This window comes from Schistocerca piceifrons, chromosome X, assembly GCF_021461385.2.
Source record: "Schistocerca piceifrons isolate TAMUIC-IGC-003096 chromosome X, iqSchPice1.1, whole genome shotgun sequence".
In the NCBI taxonomy this organism is placed as follows: Eukaryota; Metazoa; Arthropoda; class Insecta; order Orthoptera; family Acrididae; genus Schistocerca; species Schistocerca piceifrons.
This window is the reverse complement of record NC_060149.1, coordinates 368,012,720-368,032,581: the sequence shown is the minus strand read 5'-3', so window position 1 is coordinate 368,032,581 and position 19,862 is coordinate 368,012,720. Positions and strand designations below refer to the sequence as shown.

The 19,862-nt window shown below is 39.4% G+C and overlaps 1 protein-coding gene across 1 annotated transcript in view; it reads left to right on the top strand.

Moving 5' to 3' along the window:
- Window positions 1-16,148, top strand: part of LOC124721804 (protein BCL9 homolog) — an 89,672-nt gene extending 73,524 nt beyond the window's left edge. The window contains exons 8-9 of the mRNA XM_047246925.1: window positions 6,003-6,237; window positions 13,028-16,148. Of these exons, the coding sequence (XP_047102881.1) occupies window positions 6,003-6,237; window positions 13,028-14,711 (1,919 nt within the window). The 3' untranslated portion in view covers window positions 14,712-16,148. The remainder of the gene's footprint in view (window positions 1-6,002; window positions 6,238-13,027) is intronic.
- Window positions 16,149-19,862: the final 3,714 nt, after the last annotated feature.

The window sequence follows — 19,862 nt, the reverse complement described above, 5'->3', positions numbered from 1 at the left end:
CAGCCTTGGTCCTGTTCCCATCTGGCTCAGTCTTGGTCTCGCTCGGCCGGACTTATCCTTCTTCGTGTGGCCACTCATCACAGTTCCACTGCCGACTGCTCATAGTTAGTTCAATATTGAATTGTTGTTGTTCATTTCGTTTGCTTTGCACACCAATTCTAGATATGTTTCAAACATTTTTTGAACTCTGAACTTCTGCTTCTTTTTGTAATCTATTCAGCGTCCATGACCGGTAATTAAAATGAATTTTATAATTATGTAAATTACGTAAAAATTACGTGGCATGTAATGCATACGTCTTTTTATGTAACAAAACAGCGTATCAGCTTACTTCACTATTTTGATAAGCAGCAGAAGAAATACTTGTGAAAAGGCAAGATTTTTTGTTATTACACATGCAAAGGACGTCAGCACGGCATACATGAGTGGCCATTTTCCGTCTTTTTTTTTATCCAAGATAAAAGAGTATGTTTATTGTTACGGAAGGCAGACCGACTAACATCCGAATGAAGCCCGCGATTCATAATCAAGTGTATGGTGTCACATTTTGTGGAGAGAATATGATAACTCTTACAATATTATTTCAGTGGTACAGGGTGAAGCACGAAAAATCGGCCCTGAGTACTAGACTGCTCATTCTCACTTACCAATCGTCATCTGTTGTTTCGAAGTTGTTTGCATTAGCTTATATGTTATTGCTTCACTGCCTAATTATTACATGTTTATCTATTCTGCTCGTAGCAGTCAACAAATTGTGCATAATTGGTGAGCAATCTGTACTCAGGACCGGTTTTTCGTGCGCCACCTTATATTATTTCACTGTGATTAGCCACATAACGCTGCAGTTGGCTAAATGAGATTTTTGCAGAATCACGAAAATTACAAGTGTGTGAGAATTCTGTTATGAATAAAAACTCTGTACTCCAGGGGGGGAGGCAAGTACCCCCTCTTGGCACCTTCCATCTTCAGTCACCCATGCTACTAATTTTCAATTTTTCATGAGAACCATATACCAAGCACAATGAACGGTGAACAAGTTAAAATGAACGATTCCCAAAAAAGAGTTATCACCAGTGAACTAGTTCCCAAGGATGAACGACTTTGCCCATCTCTACAGCTGACGTTCTAACTCACCCAAAAGAAGTCCCTGTGGGTTTAGGTAACGATTCTAGGTAGGCCAGCATATTTCAGAAGTGTTATTGTCCACAAACCATTACTTCACAGATGTTGCTTTATGACAGGGTGCACTGTCATGCTGATAAAGTCATCGTCTCCGTAGTGTTCCTGTATGATACACGATATGCAATGCTGTAAAATCTGTCCATATCCTTCCACATCTAGCATTTACTCAAGTGCATTTAGGAGACCACATCCTAACCATGAAAATGCCCCCAAACTGTAACACCGCCACAGCCATACATCACTGATTACACTACATACGATGGCAGGTAACACTCTCCAGTTACTTGCCGAACCCAAACCCTTCTACCAGGTAACCAGAGGGTATAGTGTGATTCATCACTCCAAATCACTCATTTCCCATCGCCTACAGAGATGTATGGCTTGTGAGGAGCTACTCTACAACTGTATCCCATTATTTTTAACTCTCAGTGCTCAGTCATTGTGCTAGCTGCATTGCTGGTAGCACTTCAGAACTCACAAGTGATGCCTTCCCCTGATATTTTATGACCACCCCCCCACAGCCCTCAATGACCCCTGTTCCATCAGTGCATTGGTGTGCATGGCCTTGATTTAGCAGTGGTTTTTCCTTTGCATTTCAATTTGACAGTCACGTCACCAGCAGTTGACGAGGTCAGCTTTACAAGGGGTGAAATGTTCCTGATGGATTTGTTACTCAGGTGACATCCAATGACTAGTCCACATTCGAAGTCACTAACCTCGCTTGACTGACCAATTCTGCTGTTACTGCTACTCTAGTGGCAACACAATACTCTCTGCCTCCTTTTATACTGACATATAGTGATCAATTCTGCATTACATAGAGGTGTTCGGATACTCTGGTCCAGGTAGTGTATAACCATCCTTTCTTCCACATTACTATGATTTCTGACATAGTTATCATTGGTTCTGTAACAGAATAATTACAAATAATGTCTTCCTGAAAATCATCCCAAGCTATCCCTTGCTTATTCCTCGGCCACTTTTTTTCTGGTGACCGAAACTTTGTTGTGCCAGTTTCATCTCAGTCTGTATTGTTCTGTCCTTTCTCTATATCTAAAACAATGGTTTTGCTTATTTTCCAGGCCATTCTAGCTCTCTTTATAACCCGAGCAACAGGGAATGATGGTTTGCCCATTTGCTTCTCTTTCTCAAAGTGTTCCTTCACTGAGCCCACAGATTTGTAGACTTCGCTGTGTAGCACACTTTCTTCCTCTGTTTCACTTCTTTCATTTAGCTGCTCATCACACTGCATGTCATTTCAAATGAAATAGAAGTGAATAAATACCAAAAATCCAAAAACAAAATAAATTACCAACTATATTTCAAGTTAACCAAAGCAAAATAGCAGCACCAATTACAGACAAGAAATTCACTGTTATGTTTCACAAATGTGAGCATCTATTTTACAGTGCAAGTAGTTCATTTTACCTGCTCAAGCACCCTCCTCCATTGGCTGGCATGCAGCAGCTGTTAGGGAAAAACATGATGCTACTGAGCTGTCAGTACCAAAAGCTAGTTGCCCATACTGTATCAGAAGAATGCGTATACACTGCAATGTTGCCAGAGTGGTGAATGTAAGCAACTGGTCAGTTGGACCAGCTAACATCTCAGTACACCAATGTGTTAACTTCCTCTCATGACCATCACCTCAAATATCAGACAAACATTTCTGATATATTTGTGTTTTTGCTAAGAACCCACACTTGAATCTATAAAAATTTTGAGCCTGAAGGCTCACGAACACTTAATCAGCCTGAGTTTATAATCTTCAGTTAGTCTAAGCAATTATAGTTAAACAGCTGAATTGGTGTGTCTGTCTCAAGGAGTAAGGGGTTGATATTAGCAGTAGAATGTATGCACTCAATTTTATACGTTTGTGTCTGTTTTATGTACTACTAATAAAAGTAAAGGACATTTGTAATTATGTTTTTTATGCCTAAGTCCAGTTCCCACTCATTAGCTGGATTCGTCATCACCTCGTTGTTGCTGTATCCATTGTTGCACAGGGACACCATAAGCTACCTAACCTCATGTTGGACCAGGTACCCTGTACATGAAATGTGTGGACATTGACTGTTCAGCTACAAATGCTATGTTCTGTATTTATTTACTCTGCAGTATAACTGTTGATATAGCTATGTATTCCGTTTGGAGAAAAGTATACATATCTTCTTGGAACAGTTTCAGAATAGGTTTGCCTAATTTTTGAAGTAATATTTTCTATTATGTCTGTTCCTTATGCAAATGGGAAAATTGGCTTGTTGCATTTCATACACACCAGTGCTGTACAGGTCTTTTATCTTGAACTATAATTGCAGATGGCCAACTTTTGCGCAGCTAATGGTAAATATTTCCATCATGCTGTAAATTGTGAGTGTATTAAAGCCACTAAAGCGGTTTCTTCAAACTATATTGTACTCTGCATGTTATCATAGGCACTGTAAATTTTAAATATGTTAACAGCTAGGTAGACTAAAATTATTTACAAAACATATGTTATTCTATTCAGTTATTCCCTTTTACCATTAAAAGTGCATTCTGTCATGCATTTCTTTCAACAATTTTGACACATCTAGACATGGTGCTAATTTCAAGAGACCCAGTGGGTGATTTGGACAGTTTTTGACTACAGGTTTTGATATTTAATATAACAAATTTACTCGGATTATTGATAAGGATTTTAAGAGATTTTACTTTACTGTTTGAAACTTTTTGATAAGAAATTTTCTTTGTTCCCAATTGACATTGTTATTGGACTAAGGATTTTCCAAATTTTCGCCCTCAGTCTTGGCATCGGGTGTCCAGGACTCTTCTTTTCTAACTACTTTTCAAATAAAACAGTCTGGAAACAGATCAGATCTTTCTCAGTGCTTGAGAAATTCACATGTAATAGGCAGTTTCCAATCCCAAGAACTGGATGAGGATTGAAAAGCTCATATAAATGTTCAAGAAATTCCTACTGTTCGAAAGTTGTGAAGAACATTACATTTCTGACTGTGAGCAACACACATTGACTCATTGTGCTTTACAGATGTTTACTTCTTGTTGAAGTTCCTTGTGCATTAACATACCACATTCTTATGATTCAGTAACAGTAAAAAAGTTTGGTCAACTGCTGATGATGAGCTTCAGACCGAGTCTTGTTCTTACCACACTAATCAGCACTTGCAGCTAGCTGCTGCTCTTTAAATGAGCTACAATTGCTGTATTGTTGATGTAGCTCCCTGATGTCTGTGTGGCTAATAATCATTATAAATGTAATGTGAACGTAATGTATCCCCATAACTGGCCATGAATGCGAAATTAATATGTATAGGGCAAACAGTTATGTTAGTGTTCTCACACTGCAAACATATTCAGTGTAAAATCCATTGCTTACAATCTCGTGTGAAAGGAATGGAGCACATTTTCTGTGTTAAATTTGCATATCTACGTACATTCATTTTTGTTCACAGTATTCATTCCATCTTTATCTAAAACTAATTTGCTCATATGAGCTTTATCTACCACCCAACTGATTTTCAGTGTTAGACAGTATTACCTTTTGCCTTAGACAATGTAGGTTCACAAGTACTTCACTTTTGAGAACCTATCAGGCACATGAAGTGAATGCCATTGAGAACCAAAACAGTCTTTACTATCTTACTATTCTATACTACCAACTATTGTGCAGATTCAAAATTTTCTTGAACCTCCTGCATATCTTAAGCAGTTCCTACATATTGAGTGATTGTCTGCTCCCAACATGTAGGTTTTTGTAGCAAGTACACTTTATCATGTGTGTTCACCAGGTACATCACAGATGTCTCTGATTGTGTCAGTTTATGAAACATTAAATATTCTGTTGCCTTTACACTCTCTAATTATGTCCGAAGCTGTCTTGCAAACCGATTTATTACATGTAAGTCTGCAGACTTTCACAGCTGTTGTCACTGAAGGTAAAACCTTCTAGGTTGGTAGGCCACATTATGTTCCACTTTAAATTTCTTTTTCATAATCACCTAACTGGGACCACCAGAACATCCTGAAGATCATCCTAGCAGAGGGGTCGAAATGTCAGTTGAAAGAAAGAAATTTGAAGAGGAACATGATGAGGCGTAATGACCTAGATGATTTTATCTTCAGATTTATTACATCTTTCTGAATGCACTGCAGATTGAATTTTTGCCTAAATGGTGGATCAGTCTGTACTCTGTGGTAAATTATTGTCCTGGTATGGAATCCATCAACTAACTTCTATATAAAGATTTTGCTATGATCTAGGTTCCCACTGACAGAAGAATATGCTTCACATGTGCTTGTCAGCTTGTAGCTCTGATAGTTGCTTCACCTACGTTATCTTGTACATTGTGTTTATTTTCCTTTCTTTTCCCCTATAGTAACTTCTTCATTCTCTACTCATTTCGAAAAACAGGCTTTTTTATGGAGTTCAAAGTATTAATAAGGAAAACAGCCAACATATTTCTTATCAGAAGTACATGTATTTAATGTGAGACTATCCACTGCTGTGAAAAGCTCCAGTTGATAATGCACATTCATGCAGTGTTCAGAGAATTCTATGGCTGATGAATCTGAGCTTAGTGTTGCTAGTGCGTAGGGATTGGTAGGAGCCTCTTGCTGTATGTATTGAGAGACAATTTTTACGGAGGAAAAGAAAACTGTTCTTAAAACTTGAGGGTGAGAGCCCAGTTTGCCAGCCACTGATCCTGTGAAGCTTTTTTTTGTGGGGGTGGGGGGCACTAAAAATAATGTTCTTTATAACTGTTTACATTTAGTGCTAATTAAATCTTTCAGTGACATCTCGTGTCTGTATGTTGCAGTTGACACTATGTTCTGCAGAACACTTCAAACACTTGCCCAGCAGAAGCAGCAGCAAATTCCAACTCAACCTCCTAAGGATTCAAGCCTTATTTCAGTGCCATCTAAGGAGCCAAATCTTATGCCGGTACCATCCCCACAGCAGATACAGTACCTCAATACTTTTGAAGGGCAAGAGTTAACTATTCAGAAGCAACCAAACACAAGCTTGAAGGAAAGCAACATCAGTTCTCCTTCGTAAGTGTTAAAATATTGTTATAGCTAATTTTACGTGTATATTGAAAAAGTGCTGTTTGGACACTGTGTGTGTGTGTGTGTGTGTCTGTGTGTGTGTGTGTGTGTGTGAGACAGATATATATATATATATATATATATATATATATATATATATATATATATATTAGTTTTCAGAAGATTACAGTAATGGTGGTGTTGGTACAATTTCTGTTATGTGGGCATTCAACCATGGGCCAAGGCCTGTTACTGTGATTAATGTTTTGACTCCAAGTTTACTAAAAAAAATTTTTTTAGTTTGAATTTTTACGGCCCCTCTGTACATCCTAGTATAGTAATGATTGGAACTTCATACGGCTATAGTGTTGTGGAAACAATTTGGTGGTCCCCTGGTCGCAGCCCCTGATCTGTCACTGCTGATTCATCTGTGTTTCCCAGACGACAATTACTTCTGTTTTCTTTAAGTGAGGTGCTTCTTTTGAAATTTCCTATGTACGTTTCACTGCACGTGAAAGCGATTTAGCATATTTCTGCTATAGTAAGCAGCGAGTGTCAGTCCTTTGCAATCTTCTAATATTCACACACATTTTTGGCAGTTTAAACATGGAATCTGATACAATATGTGACTGACGATTTTAACGAATTATAGGAAAACTTTCCCTTTCGGTGGCTCTTTTCCACTAGAAGCTTCAGATCTTTGAGGATATTGAGCCCGATTTATTTTTTGCCACAGCAACCATTTCATCCAAAAGTAATTCATAAATGATCGAGCTTTTCCTCCAAGTACTGTGGCTCACAAATTATTTTAGCAAGGCCCACCAATGTTTTAATCATTCCTTTTATCTGCTCGGCCTGATGATGGTAATTTTTAGGAAGGTATCCCTAGTATTTGCACCCCTTGAGAGGGAAACAAACTCGCTATGAGAGTTGATCTACAGTAAGCAGAGAGTCCGAACCCACATAGAGAAGAACTCTAACCTTGGGCATGGTGCAAACAGCACTTGGCACAAGACATGACAATATGGTAGGTGGTCAAACTTTGAGCAAGCACTGACCTGCCTGACCTAGTGCCTCCTGCAGGTAAACACCTCTGCCAGCGAGTCGGCTCATACTACGTCACCAGGTTTCCACACTATCACACCAGCACCACTGGCTCTGCTGGAAGGGCGGAAGGGCACAGATCCTGCGGCAGTGACAGTCACAGTGGAGAGGATGGCACCTCCATAAATGAAAAGGGGTGGGGGGAGGGAGATGGCAGAGGAGGAGGGAGGGGGGTGGACCTCAAAATCTATGGGCTCCACAGTGACAGGAGCAGGTGGTGGGGTTCTACTGGGGGCTGCTGCTGCAGGCCATAGGATGGCAGCAGGTGTGTGGAAGGGGCTGCAACAGGGAAGCACCCCACTGCAAATGGAAGCCCTCATCTGGAACAACATCGTGACCCAAACTACTGCCTGGCAGTCTAACAGATTGTAGCAGTGATGTCCCAAGAGGGCGCAAGTGTAGCTGATGTGCTTGGCGGACCAGCTGCTCCCTGCCAACATCCACCACAAACTACTGTTGAGCTTCGTGGCCCACTATGACATCCTGCAGTCACTCATGCCACTGGCCGAAGTAGCTGGCAAAAATAGAAGACCCAGGAGGAAAAAAACAGCCATCCTTGGTACTCTATAGCATGCAACTCATGGTGAAGCAAATCCAGGAGACCCGGGGATGGTGCCTGTTCAAATGTTTTGCCATACCGCACCCATCACGGGAAGGGTCGGACACAGACTACTTCTTTTGGGTCTTAAATGTATACGTGAAACTCTCCAACTCCGAATTTGAAGGCAGATGAAACAGAGCGGTAGCCAGATGCTGGATACCGTTGTGGATGCAAGGGCGCTAAAACTGCCGTGACCCCAATTGCTGATCATTGTCAGATATCTGGGTTTTGGGGGAAGCCACAAAGACAAAAATTATTGGCAACATGCAAACTGTGGCAGTTGACAACACGGAGGACAGCTTAGCAACATACAGGAAACTGGAACAATGCACTGACCACCAACAACCACATGCTGCCCAAAAGGGGCCAGTGTAGTTGACATGCACACTGTCCCAAGGGTGCTCCAGGATTGGCCAAGGACAAAGAACTGGTGCTTTGGGGTCGCCTAGTTCTGTGCAGAAGCCTTGCAGGAACACACTGGATGTTCCATGTCATGCTCGATCGCCATGTCATGCTCGATCGCCAGCCAGTAGATGTGATGTTGCACTGATGCCTTCATATGAGTCATAGTGCGGCAACTGGAGTTTACGAGGACACAGTTCTGTGAGAATGGCCACATCACCGAATTGCTCCTCTGTGGCAAGAATGAGAACCCTCCTGGACAATGTTAAGTTGATCACGAAGGAAGAAGAATGTACACTGCACTTGATCTGCACCCGAAGAGATGGGCTCCAGCCAACCCTGCTGGACTTTCGAAACAATATTCCAGAAAAGTGGCTCAGTGACCATGGCAGTTGTGACTTTGCCTGCTGTCAGCAGGAAGTCCAACAAGGTTTGCGGCAAGACATCATTCAACACCATTACAAGAGTCTCCTGCCGATTGAACTCCAGATCACGCCCCACCGGTAACTACAAAAGCACATCAGCATTGGCATACTGGATGGTGGAGCAGTAACCAATGTCGTAACAGTAGTTACTGAGAAAGAGGACCCACTGCTGCAACTGGTGTGCAACTTGAAATGAGGGCCAAGTAAGGAAACAAGTGGCTTTTGGTTGATTATGAGGAGGAAACCTGCGCAATACAGTAAGACATGGAACTTTTTAGCCCCGAAAATAATAGCTAGTGCCACCTTTTCCACCTGCTAATCATTACTCTGTGCCGCATCTTTGATGCATAAGTGAAGGGCTGTTCAATGCCATCAATGTTTAAATGGGACAGGACGGCACTAGCGCTGTACTGGGATGCGGCACAGGCCAGGGTGAAAGGTTTACCAAGCATAAAGCAAGCCAAGCAGGCAGCACCACAAGCACTGCCTGAGAGACTGAAAAGACCTTTGACATTCTGCAGACCAGACAAACTTAATGCTCTTGTGGCAAAGCTGGTTAAGAGGCTGGCAGATATGTACAGCCTCAGGAATGAAATTTTACCCAAAAAAAGACCGAATGTCTTTCAGGTTTTTGGGTGCTTTTATGTTGACAGTGGCCTTGATGTGGTCATCCTTGGGGACAAGACCATCTTTACAAAGCACATGACGCGAAAAATGCATCTTCAGGGAGAAAATGCTGCATTTTACCAGTTTGCAATGAAGGCCATTCTCCAGGAGGTTTTGGAAAACTGACAGAAGGTTTCCTAAATTCTCCTCTCGAGTAGGGCCTGTGACTCACATGTCATCAAGGTACTTGACGCAGTAGGGAATATTCTGAATCAGCTGTTCCAAATACTGTTTGTAAATTCCTGGTGCAGACGAGATCCCAAAAGGAAAGCTTTAAACTGGTAAAGCCCAAAGGAGGTGTTATTGACGAGGGATGTCCAAGAAACCATGTTCGGGGCCTACTGCAGGTAATCATCCCACATTTCAGTGGCAGGAAAATACTGCTCCCCACCCTCCCCCTCCCAGCAGCTTTGCCAGCAACTCTGTCTGCCGAGGAATGGGATACGAATTTGCGACACATCACACTTTGACCATCTGTTTAAAATCACCACAAGAGCATGTGGCACCATTGGGCTTCTGAAGTACCACTAAACTGGTGGCCCACTGACTCAATAAAATAAGAGCAGTGATGCCTTGATCCTGCCAGTGCTGCAACTCAGCCTTTACCTTGTCACGCATGGCAAGGGAATGGCACAGGGGCGACAGATTTTGGTACTGCGACAGCTTAAAAGAAACATGCCTCAAAATTTTCTCACCAGCCCTAGGTTTTCTCAAATAATGGGCTGTGAGACTGCAGTAAGGAGTCCCAATGATGAAAAGGGACAGATTGAGACACTAAATGCACTTCACCAACCATCTAGGGGGCCAAAAAGAGGAAAAGCGTCAAATCCAAAGATATTTTGCGCCCATGGTGAATTGACCATTAAAAAGGTAAGTTGTCGTTTCACAAGGGGAAAACAGTCCCGTCCCCGCAAAGGAATGCGCTGTGTACTATAAGACACACCCTGATGGAGCAACTATTGCAACTCCGGCAGAGTGTGTACATATCAAAGGTTATTAGGCTGATTGCCACTCCCATGTCTACTGAAATTTGACCGACTGCCCATCTACACACGCTTCCCAGGCACGTCTGCACACTGTGTCACCAGTGATTCATAAGGCATGCTATGGTGGGTCCATATAACTTTGTGAAACATCCTGTAGTTGTTTCAGTTGTGATGTAGTGGTGTAGATAGAGTAGGAAATCATGTGCACATCTTTGTTTGCAGACTTATGGAGAAGAGAAGTTCATGAATTTAATATTTGTTTTTAACCCACTTCATTTAAAGAAAAACATTAAGTTTTTACTGGTAGAACAATTATTTTAATAATCTGTAACTTTCTCATCCCCTGCAACACAGAGACTGTTAATTCTAGAGAAAAAATAAATATGATCGTTCTTGTAGAAACTTTAATGTAGTTTAATTTTGTACTGGAAAAAATTTGGAAAAAATTCTGCTAGAAGTCTGTTCTCAAGTTATTCGAGAAACACACAAAAAATTGATCTTTTAATGCCCCTCACCCAAATTATCACATCTCACCAGTTAGGATTTTTAGTATGTTGTTCATGACACACACTCCTACCACTGTGCAAAAACTTGCGACTGAGTTTTCTTTGTTAATAGGACTTTGTGATGCGTTGGTCAAAAAGGAGTTAGATGGTTTGCTGGGGCTTGCCATTTGTGGGAAGCCAAGTCTCACTGTTTTGTATCTTCAGGCTGATAGTTGTCACCATCTCACTGAGCGTGAAGAGATACTTCGTACCATGATTCATAAGGACACATGTCATCTCAGTCCCTAAAAGTTTGTCAGTTGAGTTGGCCCACCTTGAAGTAACCTTTCAGCAGAATGGTTCTAGTGAAAGACAAATCAGACAGGCATTGCACTATTATCAACCAACTGTGCGCAGAGTGAAGTGTTGTCAGATCGATAACATAATTTCTCAAGAGATCTTTGAACTGATGACGATTTAATTTGAAAAACTTTCAGCAGCCTATGATTACAGGTTTTTAATTTTTTTGATGATTTTTTTTTTTTTTTAATCCACAAGATACCAACTGGCTGCTTCCTGAATGTTGTTTGAACATTTTATACCCTGGGAGAAACTTAAATTCCTCCTATTCTGCTGCCACGAAAAGCTGAATAATTTCCAGTAAATTATGAAGCAACTGATTTCCCGATTTCCCTCAGAATATCTTACCACAGCTAAGACCTGTCTTTCCAGATGCATATAACAGACTCCTTTTTCATGTCAGCATTAATACTGTTAAATATTATCATCCCATGCTTAAAACAAGAGCCTACAGCTGTGGACACTGACGTACATTGATCTGAAACCATAAGAGCTGTTGTCCTAATTTGGAAGTGCAACCCAGTATATTTAGTGTTCTTGTCACCTCTACGCTAAGTATTAATCCTTTCGTGCTCTCAAAAGTGTGCTTGTTTAATCACCAAAATTCATTTTTCCACCGTAATGAAGCAATCTGCTCATAAATGTGGAAAAGTACTAACTACACTACATTTTGTTGACATGTCCATCACTGCTGAAATTAAATTTTGAGTTATTGCAAAATACCTTATGGAGTTTAGGAATTTAATCACAGTATAAATCAGTGATTACCAGGGAGGCCACCATGCAACTTAAAAATGGAATATTATGTGGCTGATTAATATTGTGTGTCAGACTGTTTTCTTAAGCTTTCCAATTCTCTTCATAGGTTGTCACACTTCTGATGTGCGACATGACTCACTAAGGGATCAAATGTTTGTAAACACAGTAGTGTTAAAGCTTTTTATCTGAACAAGAATTTATAGTTACTAAGCATCAGGAAACTGTTTGCCCCTTTTTTGCTTCACTCTGCAGCTACGGACATCTGAAATTTAACATTTTTGTAGAAGTGAAGTAACTTCAGGAGAAATAAAACTAGGGAGGAAGCAGTAATGTAATGCGGAATAGATACTTCATCATCTGCTCTATGTAAGGAGGACTATAGTATTCATTAAAGTATTAAAGAAATTGCAAAAGTTGAAAAATATGATACTGGATGATCAGACCAAAGAATAATGATTGTAAGAGCAAAATCTCGTGCAGTGAGACTAGTTACTATTTTAATAGCAAGAATAGCTTCGTTGAAATTGGAATTTGATTTTAAAAAATGAGAGATACATTGTAACTCACCAAACTGTGGATGTTTCTCAGCTTGGTTTTTATAACTCGCTACCACATGGATGAGAATTACCATTAGTCTTCACAAGTGGTTCATTGTGTTATAGTGTCATGTAAGCATGTCAGAGTTGCACACTTTTGACGTATTATCGATGTAGCAGAAAATCGTAATTTAATAGATTATGTATTAGAATAAACTGAAATTTATTCTGAATAGACTGCAGAGTATAAATGTACCAAACCATTGACATGTAATATATGAATAGGGTGTACGGGATTTTACTCAGAATTGCTTACCTAAATCCTTTTCCCACATTAAGAAAAATGCAAATTATTTCTGTTATTGCACTTCGTTTTCAGTATGTGGGACACAATTGTTTAGTTTTTAGTATATGTTTCTCCTATTGTTCTCTATTTTCATTAATTACCTGTGTTTTTTTTTTATTTTGGCAGCTTACCTCCACCAAATTTGGATGGAAACTTACAAGGCTCGTCCTCAGATATGAACACTCGTATGTCTGGGCCTGCCACTCCTCTTACACCAACGTCTGTGGAGTTAAGGTATCCAAGTGGTTCTGGTGATACTAGATTTCCTTTACCAAGTCCACACACGCCAGGATCTGATAACAAGGCTCCACGTCGAACACCAGGAATGGATGGACCTGTGAAAGCACCGCGACCTGAGGATGGAGCACATTTCCTTAGCTCCAGTCCATTGAATGATGGAATGGGTGCGCTAAGGTTTCAGAATCCCAATGGACCACCAGGAAGTTCTCCATCAATGTGTAGCCAGGTACCAGGATTTGTACCACAACAGGCACAGCCGGGTGTGGGTGGTGTAAAAGTGACATCTCACTTTTTAGATGTTTCGCCATCTGGTGGAGGACCACCTGTTGACATTTCACCAACAACTGGAGGCAACTTCCCATGTCTGCGATCAGAAAATGTGCCTCTGAATCCAAATGTGAGTGGCAGTGTTTCTTGTGATGGTAAGATGGCTCACTTTGACCCTATCACGTCAATGGCGCAAATGAGTCAGCAGTTGACGAGCAGTGTGTCAAACTCACCAAATCCACAGAATCCTGTAATGGTAGGCGGACCGGGTGTGATGGGTTTTCAGCAGTCACCGGCCCATCCTGGAGATGTGGGACCTTGCCAGGATGGTGGACCTGGTGGGGGTTTTGTGAGTCTCCAAGTGCAAGGTGTGCCACCACACTCATATAGCCCCAGTGGTGTTTCAGGGCAAGGAGGAGCAGTTCCGTGCAGTGTGCAGCATCCTGGAACTGTTGGTTCTCCCAAGTCTGGCAACATGTTGGGGTTAGGTCCACCAAGGGGACCTTCTCCTTACATGGGAAATCCCTGCCCACAACGTGCTCCTGGAAGACCCCCAGCTCCAGGAACGTATGGTCACACAAATGTTCAGGTAAAAGCAAGTACCCCTAATACGATACAGTACTTACCAGCAAAACCACAGACAGGAGCCCCAGGGCCGAGAGGACCACCGAGTCTTGACTTCCTGCAGCGATTTGCCAATCCTCTATCCAGCTTAGATGGCAGTGTTCCTGTCCATAACCTGCAGTATTTTCCTGGAACTGGTCAACCAAATGGTAATGGAGTGCGAATGGGCAATGTGCCCCATTCTGGCCCTGGCTGTGGAAATGTAGGTGGCCCAGTAGTCGGTCCCAGTAGTCCTGTTGTTGGTGTGAATCTACCAATGTCAGGTGGAATGGTTGTGGGCCATGGAGGGCCAGGAATGGGAGCAGTCCCACTGCGTGGAGGCCTGCGTCCAAGTGGAATGATGAGGATGAGTGGTGGAATGCTGGGAGTTGGGCCTTGTCCCGGTGGTGAACATCCATTTGTGCCGGGTCCGGGCCCTGGCTCACAGGTATTTGTTCCTGGACCAAAGTCCTCACCTATGGGGTTAGGTGGTGCACCAGATGCAAGTCAGCCATTACCACCTTCAATGGGACAAGCAAACAATTTCAAGAATTCTCCATTCATGGGTCCTACAACAGCTGATCCTAATTATGCCCAACAGTTCCATAATTTTCAGCAACAGTTGTATGCTACCAACACTAGAAGTCAGATGAGCAATCAGACTCTTGGTCCAAATCAATCATTTTTTGTTCCAAAATGAGCATTTGGATTGTGTGGAGTAGTTCACAGTGTGTTGCCATTTTGGATTGTGTATTTGAATGGTAAAAATACCAGCACATCCGTTGTGAATATGCGTGTGTGGTGTAAGAAAGATAATCCCACTGTTTCAACCTGGAACAGTGATCAACGAAAGCAATATGGATCCCATTGGTCTGTAAAAGTGATATTAATATTCTGTTTAATTGCCATGTTAAACAACTTATCATATTAATTTAAACATTGTAAAAATTAGAACATGATGTCTGTCCGTAAATTTTGTCTGGTGTTTTACAGAATATTCGTACCGATTTACAGTACGTCACAGTTGTATCTTTGTTTATTTACAGAGGGCAAAATCACTAACCGTGTTGAGCTTAGACATTTGCAGTTCTCTTTGAAAAAAGATGGTGAAAATCTCTTTATTTTTGTTTAAAGTTTGAGAATGTATCTGAAAACAACTGGTTTGTTTTACTTAGCAGTTTTGTGAAACACTAGATACGTATCTTGAAAACTGTCATATCAATTGTATTTCATACATTTATCTTCAAACACATGAACTTCATGTGTAAATTAAATGATTTCCGTGTTGTTCCATAAATCAAGAGTTAACGTTTTTGTGTCTTGTAAATACCAGATTTGTATACCAGTACATGCAGTTTGTCATTCATATTCCACCCAGTCTTTTAATAGTGTTTTTGCACTCCACTACATATCTTTTTGTGTTCCTTCCTATTTGAACTGTGGTAGCAGTTTAGTGAGTTGCACAGTGTAGTTCACTATAGAGATTATTGCCACAGAGAATGGTTGTGGTAACTACGAAGTTTGGGAACTGAAACTTCGTGGGAAAGAAAAAGAGACACTGAAGGAATTGCACCACTCATTGTACTTAAAATGGGGAAAAAAATCATTTGTGATTGAGTGTCTTCCATTTTGTTTTTAATTTTATGGCTCCCATTTGCGTCCTAAGCTGTGACTGTTACGTCAAAAGTATGATTTAGCTGTTGTATCTTTCTTTTTAGTAATGAAGACTGATGACTTTGAATGTTTGTAATATGGTAACAAACCATGTATGACATACTTTCATAAGTGCAGCTGGCTTTTGAAAGGCATTTCTCACTTCTCAGGGAATGTTAGTGGCTATGTGACATGGATGATATGTGGTTTTTGTATATATGTATAAATTATGTCATGAAGGAACCAGTTACTTGGATGTATAATGTAAAAAGATTCTTATACTTGTGACTATCATTATAGTCTATTTGACAATATTAATTTAGACTTCTGTCCATTGTACTTTCACTTTGCCTCATCTGAACAAAAATTATGAATGTTACAAAAAGTCTCTTCTGGATGAAATAGTGACTTTTAATTCAAGTGGACATTATTGGTGGACAGGATGAAGAAAATTTCAGCCTAAGTTGTACAACGTATAGTCGAAACATGGCAGAATATTTATAGATTTGAATATAGAATTTGTATTTGGTTTTTTAGACATTTTTCTCATTTATTTTGGTAACAGTTTAATTTCACACATTTATTTTGATACTTTTAAGCTTACATAGGCTAACAGTTTCGTTGCAGCTACTATCTGCTCTGTTCCCATTAAAAAATATGGAATTGGTAGCAATCCTTTCATATATTGTTCAAATTTTAATTATGTTAAAAATAGTTTGTTACCACGATATAAATAAAAAATCTTTAAATATTGACTATATCAAGTCGGAAAAACTGCATGTTGAGAGTGCACAATATTCTCCAAGTAGACTATAATGGGCTACAGCACAATTGAACGTGGTTATTTCAGTTCAGCAGTTCTGCATGACCCTTGTGAGGAACTAGAATTATGCTGAGAGTGACACAGAGAGAGAGAGAGAGAGAGAGAGAGAGAGAGAGAGAGAGAGAGGGGGGGGGGGAGGGGGGGCAGTAAGTAACAGAATAACAGGACAGACTCCAAATAGAGAAAACTCAAAGAGTGGGTCACTGGTTGGAGACCTTGATAAAATATTGGTTGTCAGGTAACAGATATAATAATATGTGAAAATTCAGTGGTTAGGAACTTAACTGTTTAGTCATGGAGTACCCATTACAAGGCAAATTTCATGCAAAAACTTAGGTGATGAATGAAATTTGGAAAGATGGGGGATAGTAAAGAAATAACAGTACAGTTCCAGATATTGATTATTATTTAAAAAAATGAGAATTTGCAAAGAAAATAAATAGTTGAACAAAATGTATAAAAAATTATAATGATGGACAAAAAATGGAAAAAGTGAATAATGAGAAAGTTAATTGCAACAAGAGAGTGACTACAGCTTCAGAAATAAAATGAAGAAAAGAAGGTAGAGAGAAGAAAAGGGGGGTCAAGAACTTGATTGTGGATGACTGGTGATGTGGATGATATGCAGATGAGCAGTTAGTAGAGAATTATTGGGCAATATTGATAGCCTGTCCAATATGACATGAGAAGGCTTCAGCACTTGCTACTTTGAATCTTCCGAATTGTCACATATGCTGCCAGCCACAGAATATAAACTATTGGAAATTGTCTTGCAGGTCCTACTTGTATCTTATAGGCTCCATAACCATAACTTTTACATTAGTATCATCAGCCCCTTTCGTCTTTCATTATTCTTTTCAACCCTATAGCATTCATATAATTTGTTTCAAGGCTCTTCTCCTATCTAGCCTCTTGTCAGTCAGTTTGACGTGATTTATTCTCAATGTTCAATTGTTCATTCATGCTCTCATCTTCCTCTAGGTTTTGGTGTTGTTCTCTTCTTCACTTTTTGTCCATTTTCCTTCCTGTCTGCCTACCTTTCTTCATTATAACAGTACATGTTTTTGTGTTTCATCCTGTCACTACCTCTTTGTTATCTGTGATCAGATTTTGCCCTCTGACCTCCTTTTTGGTTGCCCAGATGCCATGTTATTTCTGTTTTGTGTGAGATTCCTTTTTATTGTTATTCAAGCTGGTCCTTTTTTGTGTTTATGTATGATTTCATTTTGTGTTCATTTACTCCAATTATTTTCTATTTGTGTCTCTCTCCTGTGTCATTCATTAGTTGTGGAAATTATCAAAACATTTCCTTTGAGTATACTCCGTAAAATTCCTCTCATCTCTGATGATGCTGTTGTCACCTATGTTATTATTTCCATTGCATGTTCACATCTTCAGCCATTTCCATCTTATAAAATTCACACATGCATAGAAAGTGTAATGTATTGCTACAGCTCTTTCTGAATGATAAGAATGAGACATTGTATTTTGTCCATGAGAGTACATCGTTAGAGAATATGGACAGGTCTAGCAGTAAATGTACCAGTTAGTCTTGAAAAATCAACGTGTTTCAGTTTCTAATACAATAAACAAAGCAGTTATATCACCTTGTTTCAATTCCTTGTGCACTGCTTGAATTGTGTTTGTTGGTTCTTGCAGTTAATCATTAAGCACATCTGTTTTCAGTAATTTAGTTCCATTTGTTGAGCTGTTATTTGTTACATTCATACCTCCTCCTCATTTCCTGTGTTTCTTTCTGCCCTATATTTCTTAAGTGGTTCTTCAACAGGTAGAAGTTCCTTTGTTCTTGTTCTATCTCTTCTAACAAAAATTTCACTATACATTGTCTTATCTTCAAGGGAATGTGAACATGGCCACTGTTATAACATCTTTGCCACCACTTTAATATCATATGATCTGAGTAACAATATTCCAACTCAGTGGCCTATTTGAAAGTTCGTGTAAGTTTTTTTTATGAACACTATAAGTTTGATGTAAACTTACTTGAGATGGTTATTTTGGTACAGTAGATGTTGCTCAAGTTTCTTCTACATCTTTTTTTACTTTAAAATCTCCTGAGGTGACTTATTTCCTACCCAGCTCATTTTGTTAATTTCTTCTGTGGTTAAGAAAATTCTGGCAATAATGATTCTCTTGTCAACACAGAAAACATGTGACGCAGTTTCAATGCATAATATCAATATTTCATAACAAAGGCAGCTGCTGCAGTAATTAGCAGTTCTTCCCTCTCCTTTATTTTTGCTGCACAACTTTACGTAATGGGTTGAGTTAGTGTGTTTCAACTCTTTTTTTTTTTTTTTTTTTTTTTTTTTTTTTTTTTTTTTTTTTTTTTTTTTTAAAAAAAAAACAGGTGAAAATTTGTTTTAAAAGTGCAACTAACCCAGAAAATCAAACAAATTACAGAAATTGCTTATCAAAATTTTTTGTATATGATAAAACTTTATGTAATTGGCCATTTCCATGTGTTTTATTTTTGGATAGTAATGTTATTCACTTTAACACACTATGAAAAGTGTTTTTTTTTTTTTTTTTTTTTTTTTTTTATATACGTGCAACCTTATGACTATGAGGATGTTGTTGGGTATGACTGTCAGTAAAACACTAAAGAAGGGGGGAAAAAAATACCTAATTCGCGGAAGTGAGGATGATTTTATGATTCACTAGTTCGTTATTGTAGAGGAATTTTCTGCTAACTTCTGTAAAGAGTGTTAAGTGACCAGTAAAATAAACATCTGCTTAACGGTGGTAGTTATTTGGCCATACTTTCTATTTTTGATTTTAGATATTTATATATTGACATTAAGGATCAGTTATACTTGACCTGTGGGAACCTGAATAAATATTCTAATTTGATCTTGAAGATTTAGAGATGCTCCACAATTCTTTCCAGACTTTTCTTATTCTCACAACACGGTTTCTTTTTCACTCAAAGAACACAATATTCAGTCGCTAAGAAGCTGTTTCTTCTTTTACTAAGTGAAAAAATGCCTTCATCGAATGTTTGTCCCTCTTAAGTAAGAAATTTGTTCATAACATGATTTGTTACTTTCCCTTTTCCTATGTGTCACTAGTGTTTTGAACATTTTCTTATAAATCGTAAACAGCTGTTTCATTGTGAAACAAAGCTTATACTCTCGGTGCATGTCTTCACAAGTGATGTAGGAACTATTTTTAAAGAGCAGTTATTTTATTTGTAAAAAAAAAAAAAAAAAAAGCAATTAATTTACTAGGTGTTATTTTTAGAACTATGGCTAGGAAATGTTTGAGACAGACTTCATGCACCTGCATGAACAAACTATGTGCTTTTTAATAATTTTCCAGATCTTTGGTGAAGCTTTCCACTTTCCCTGTGGT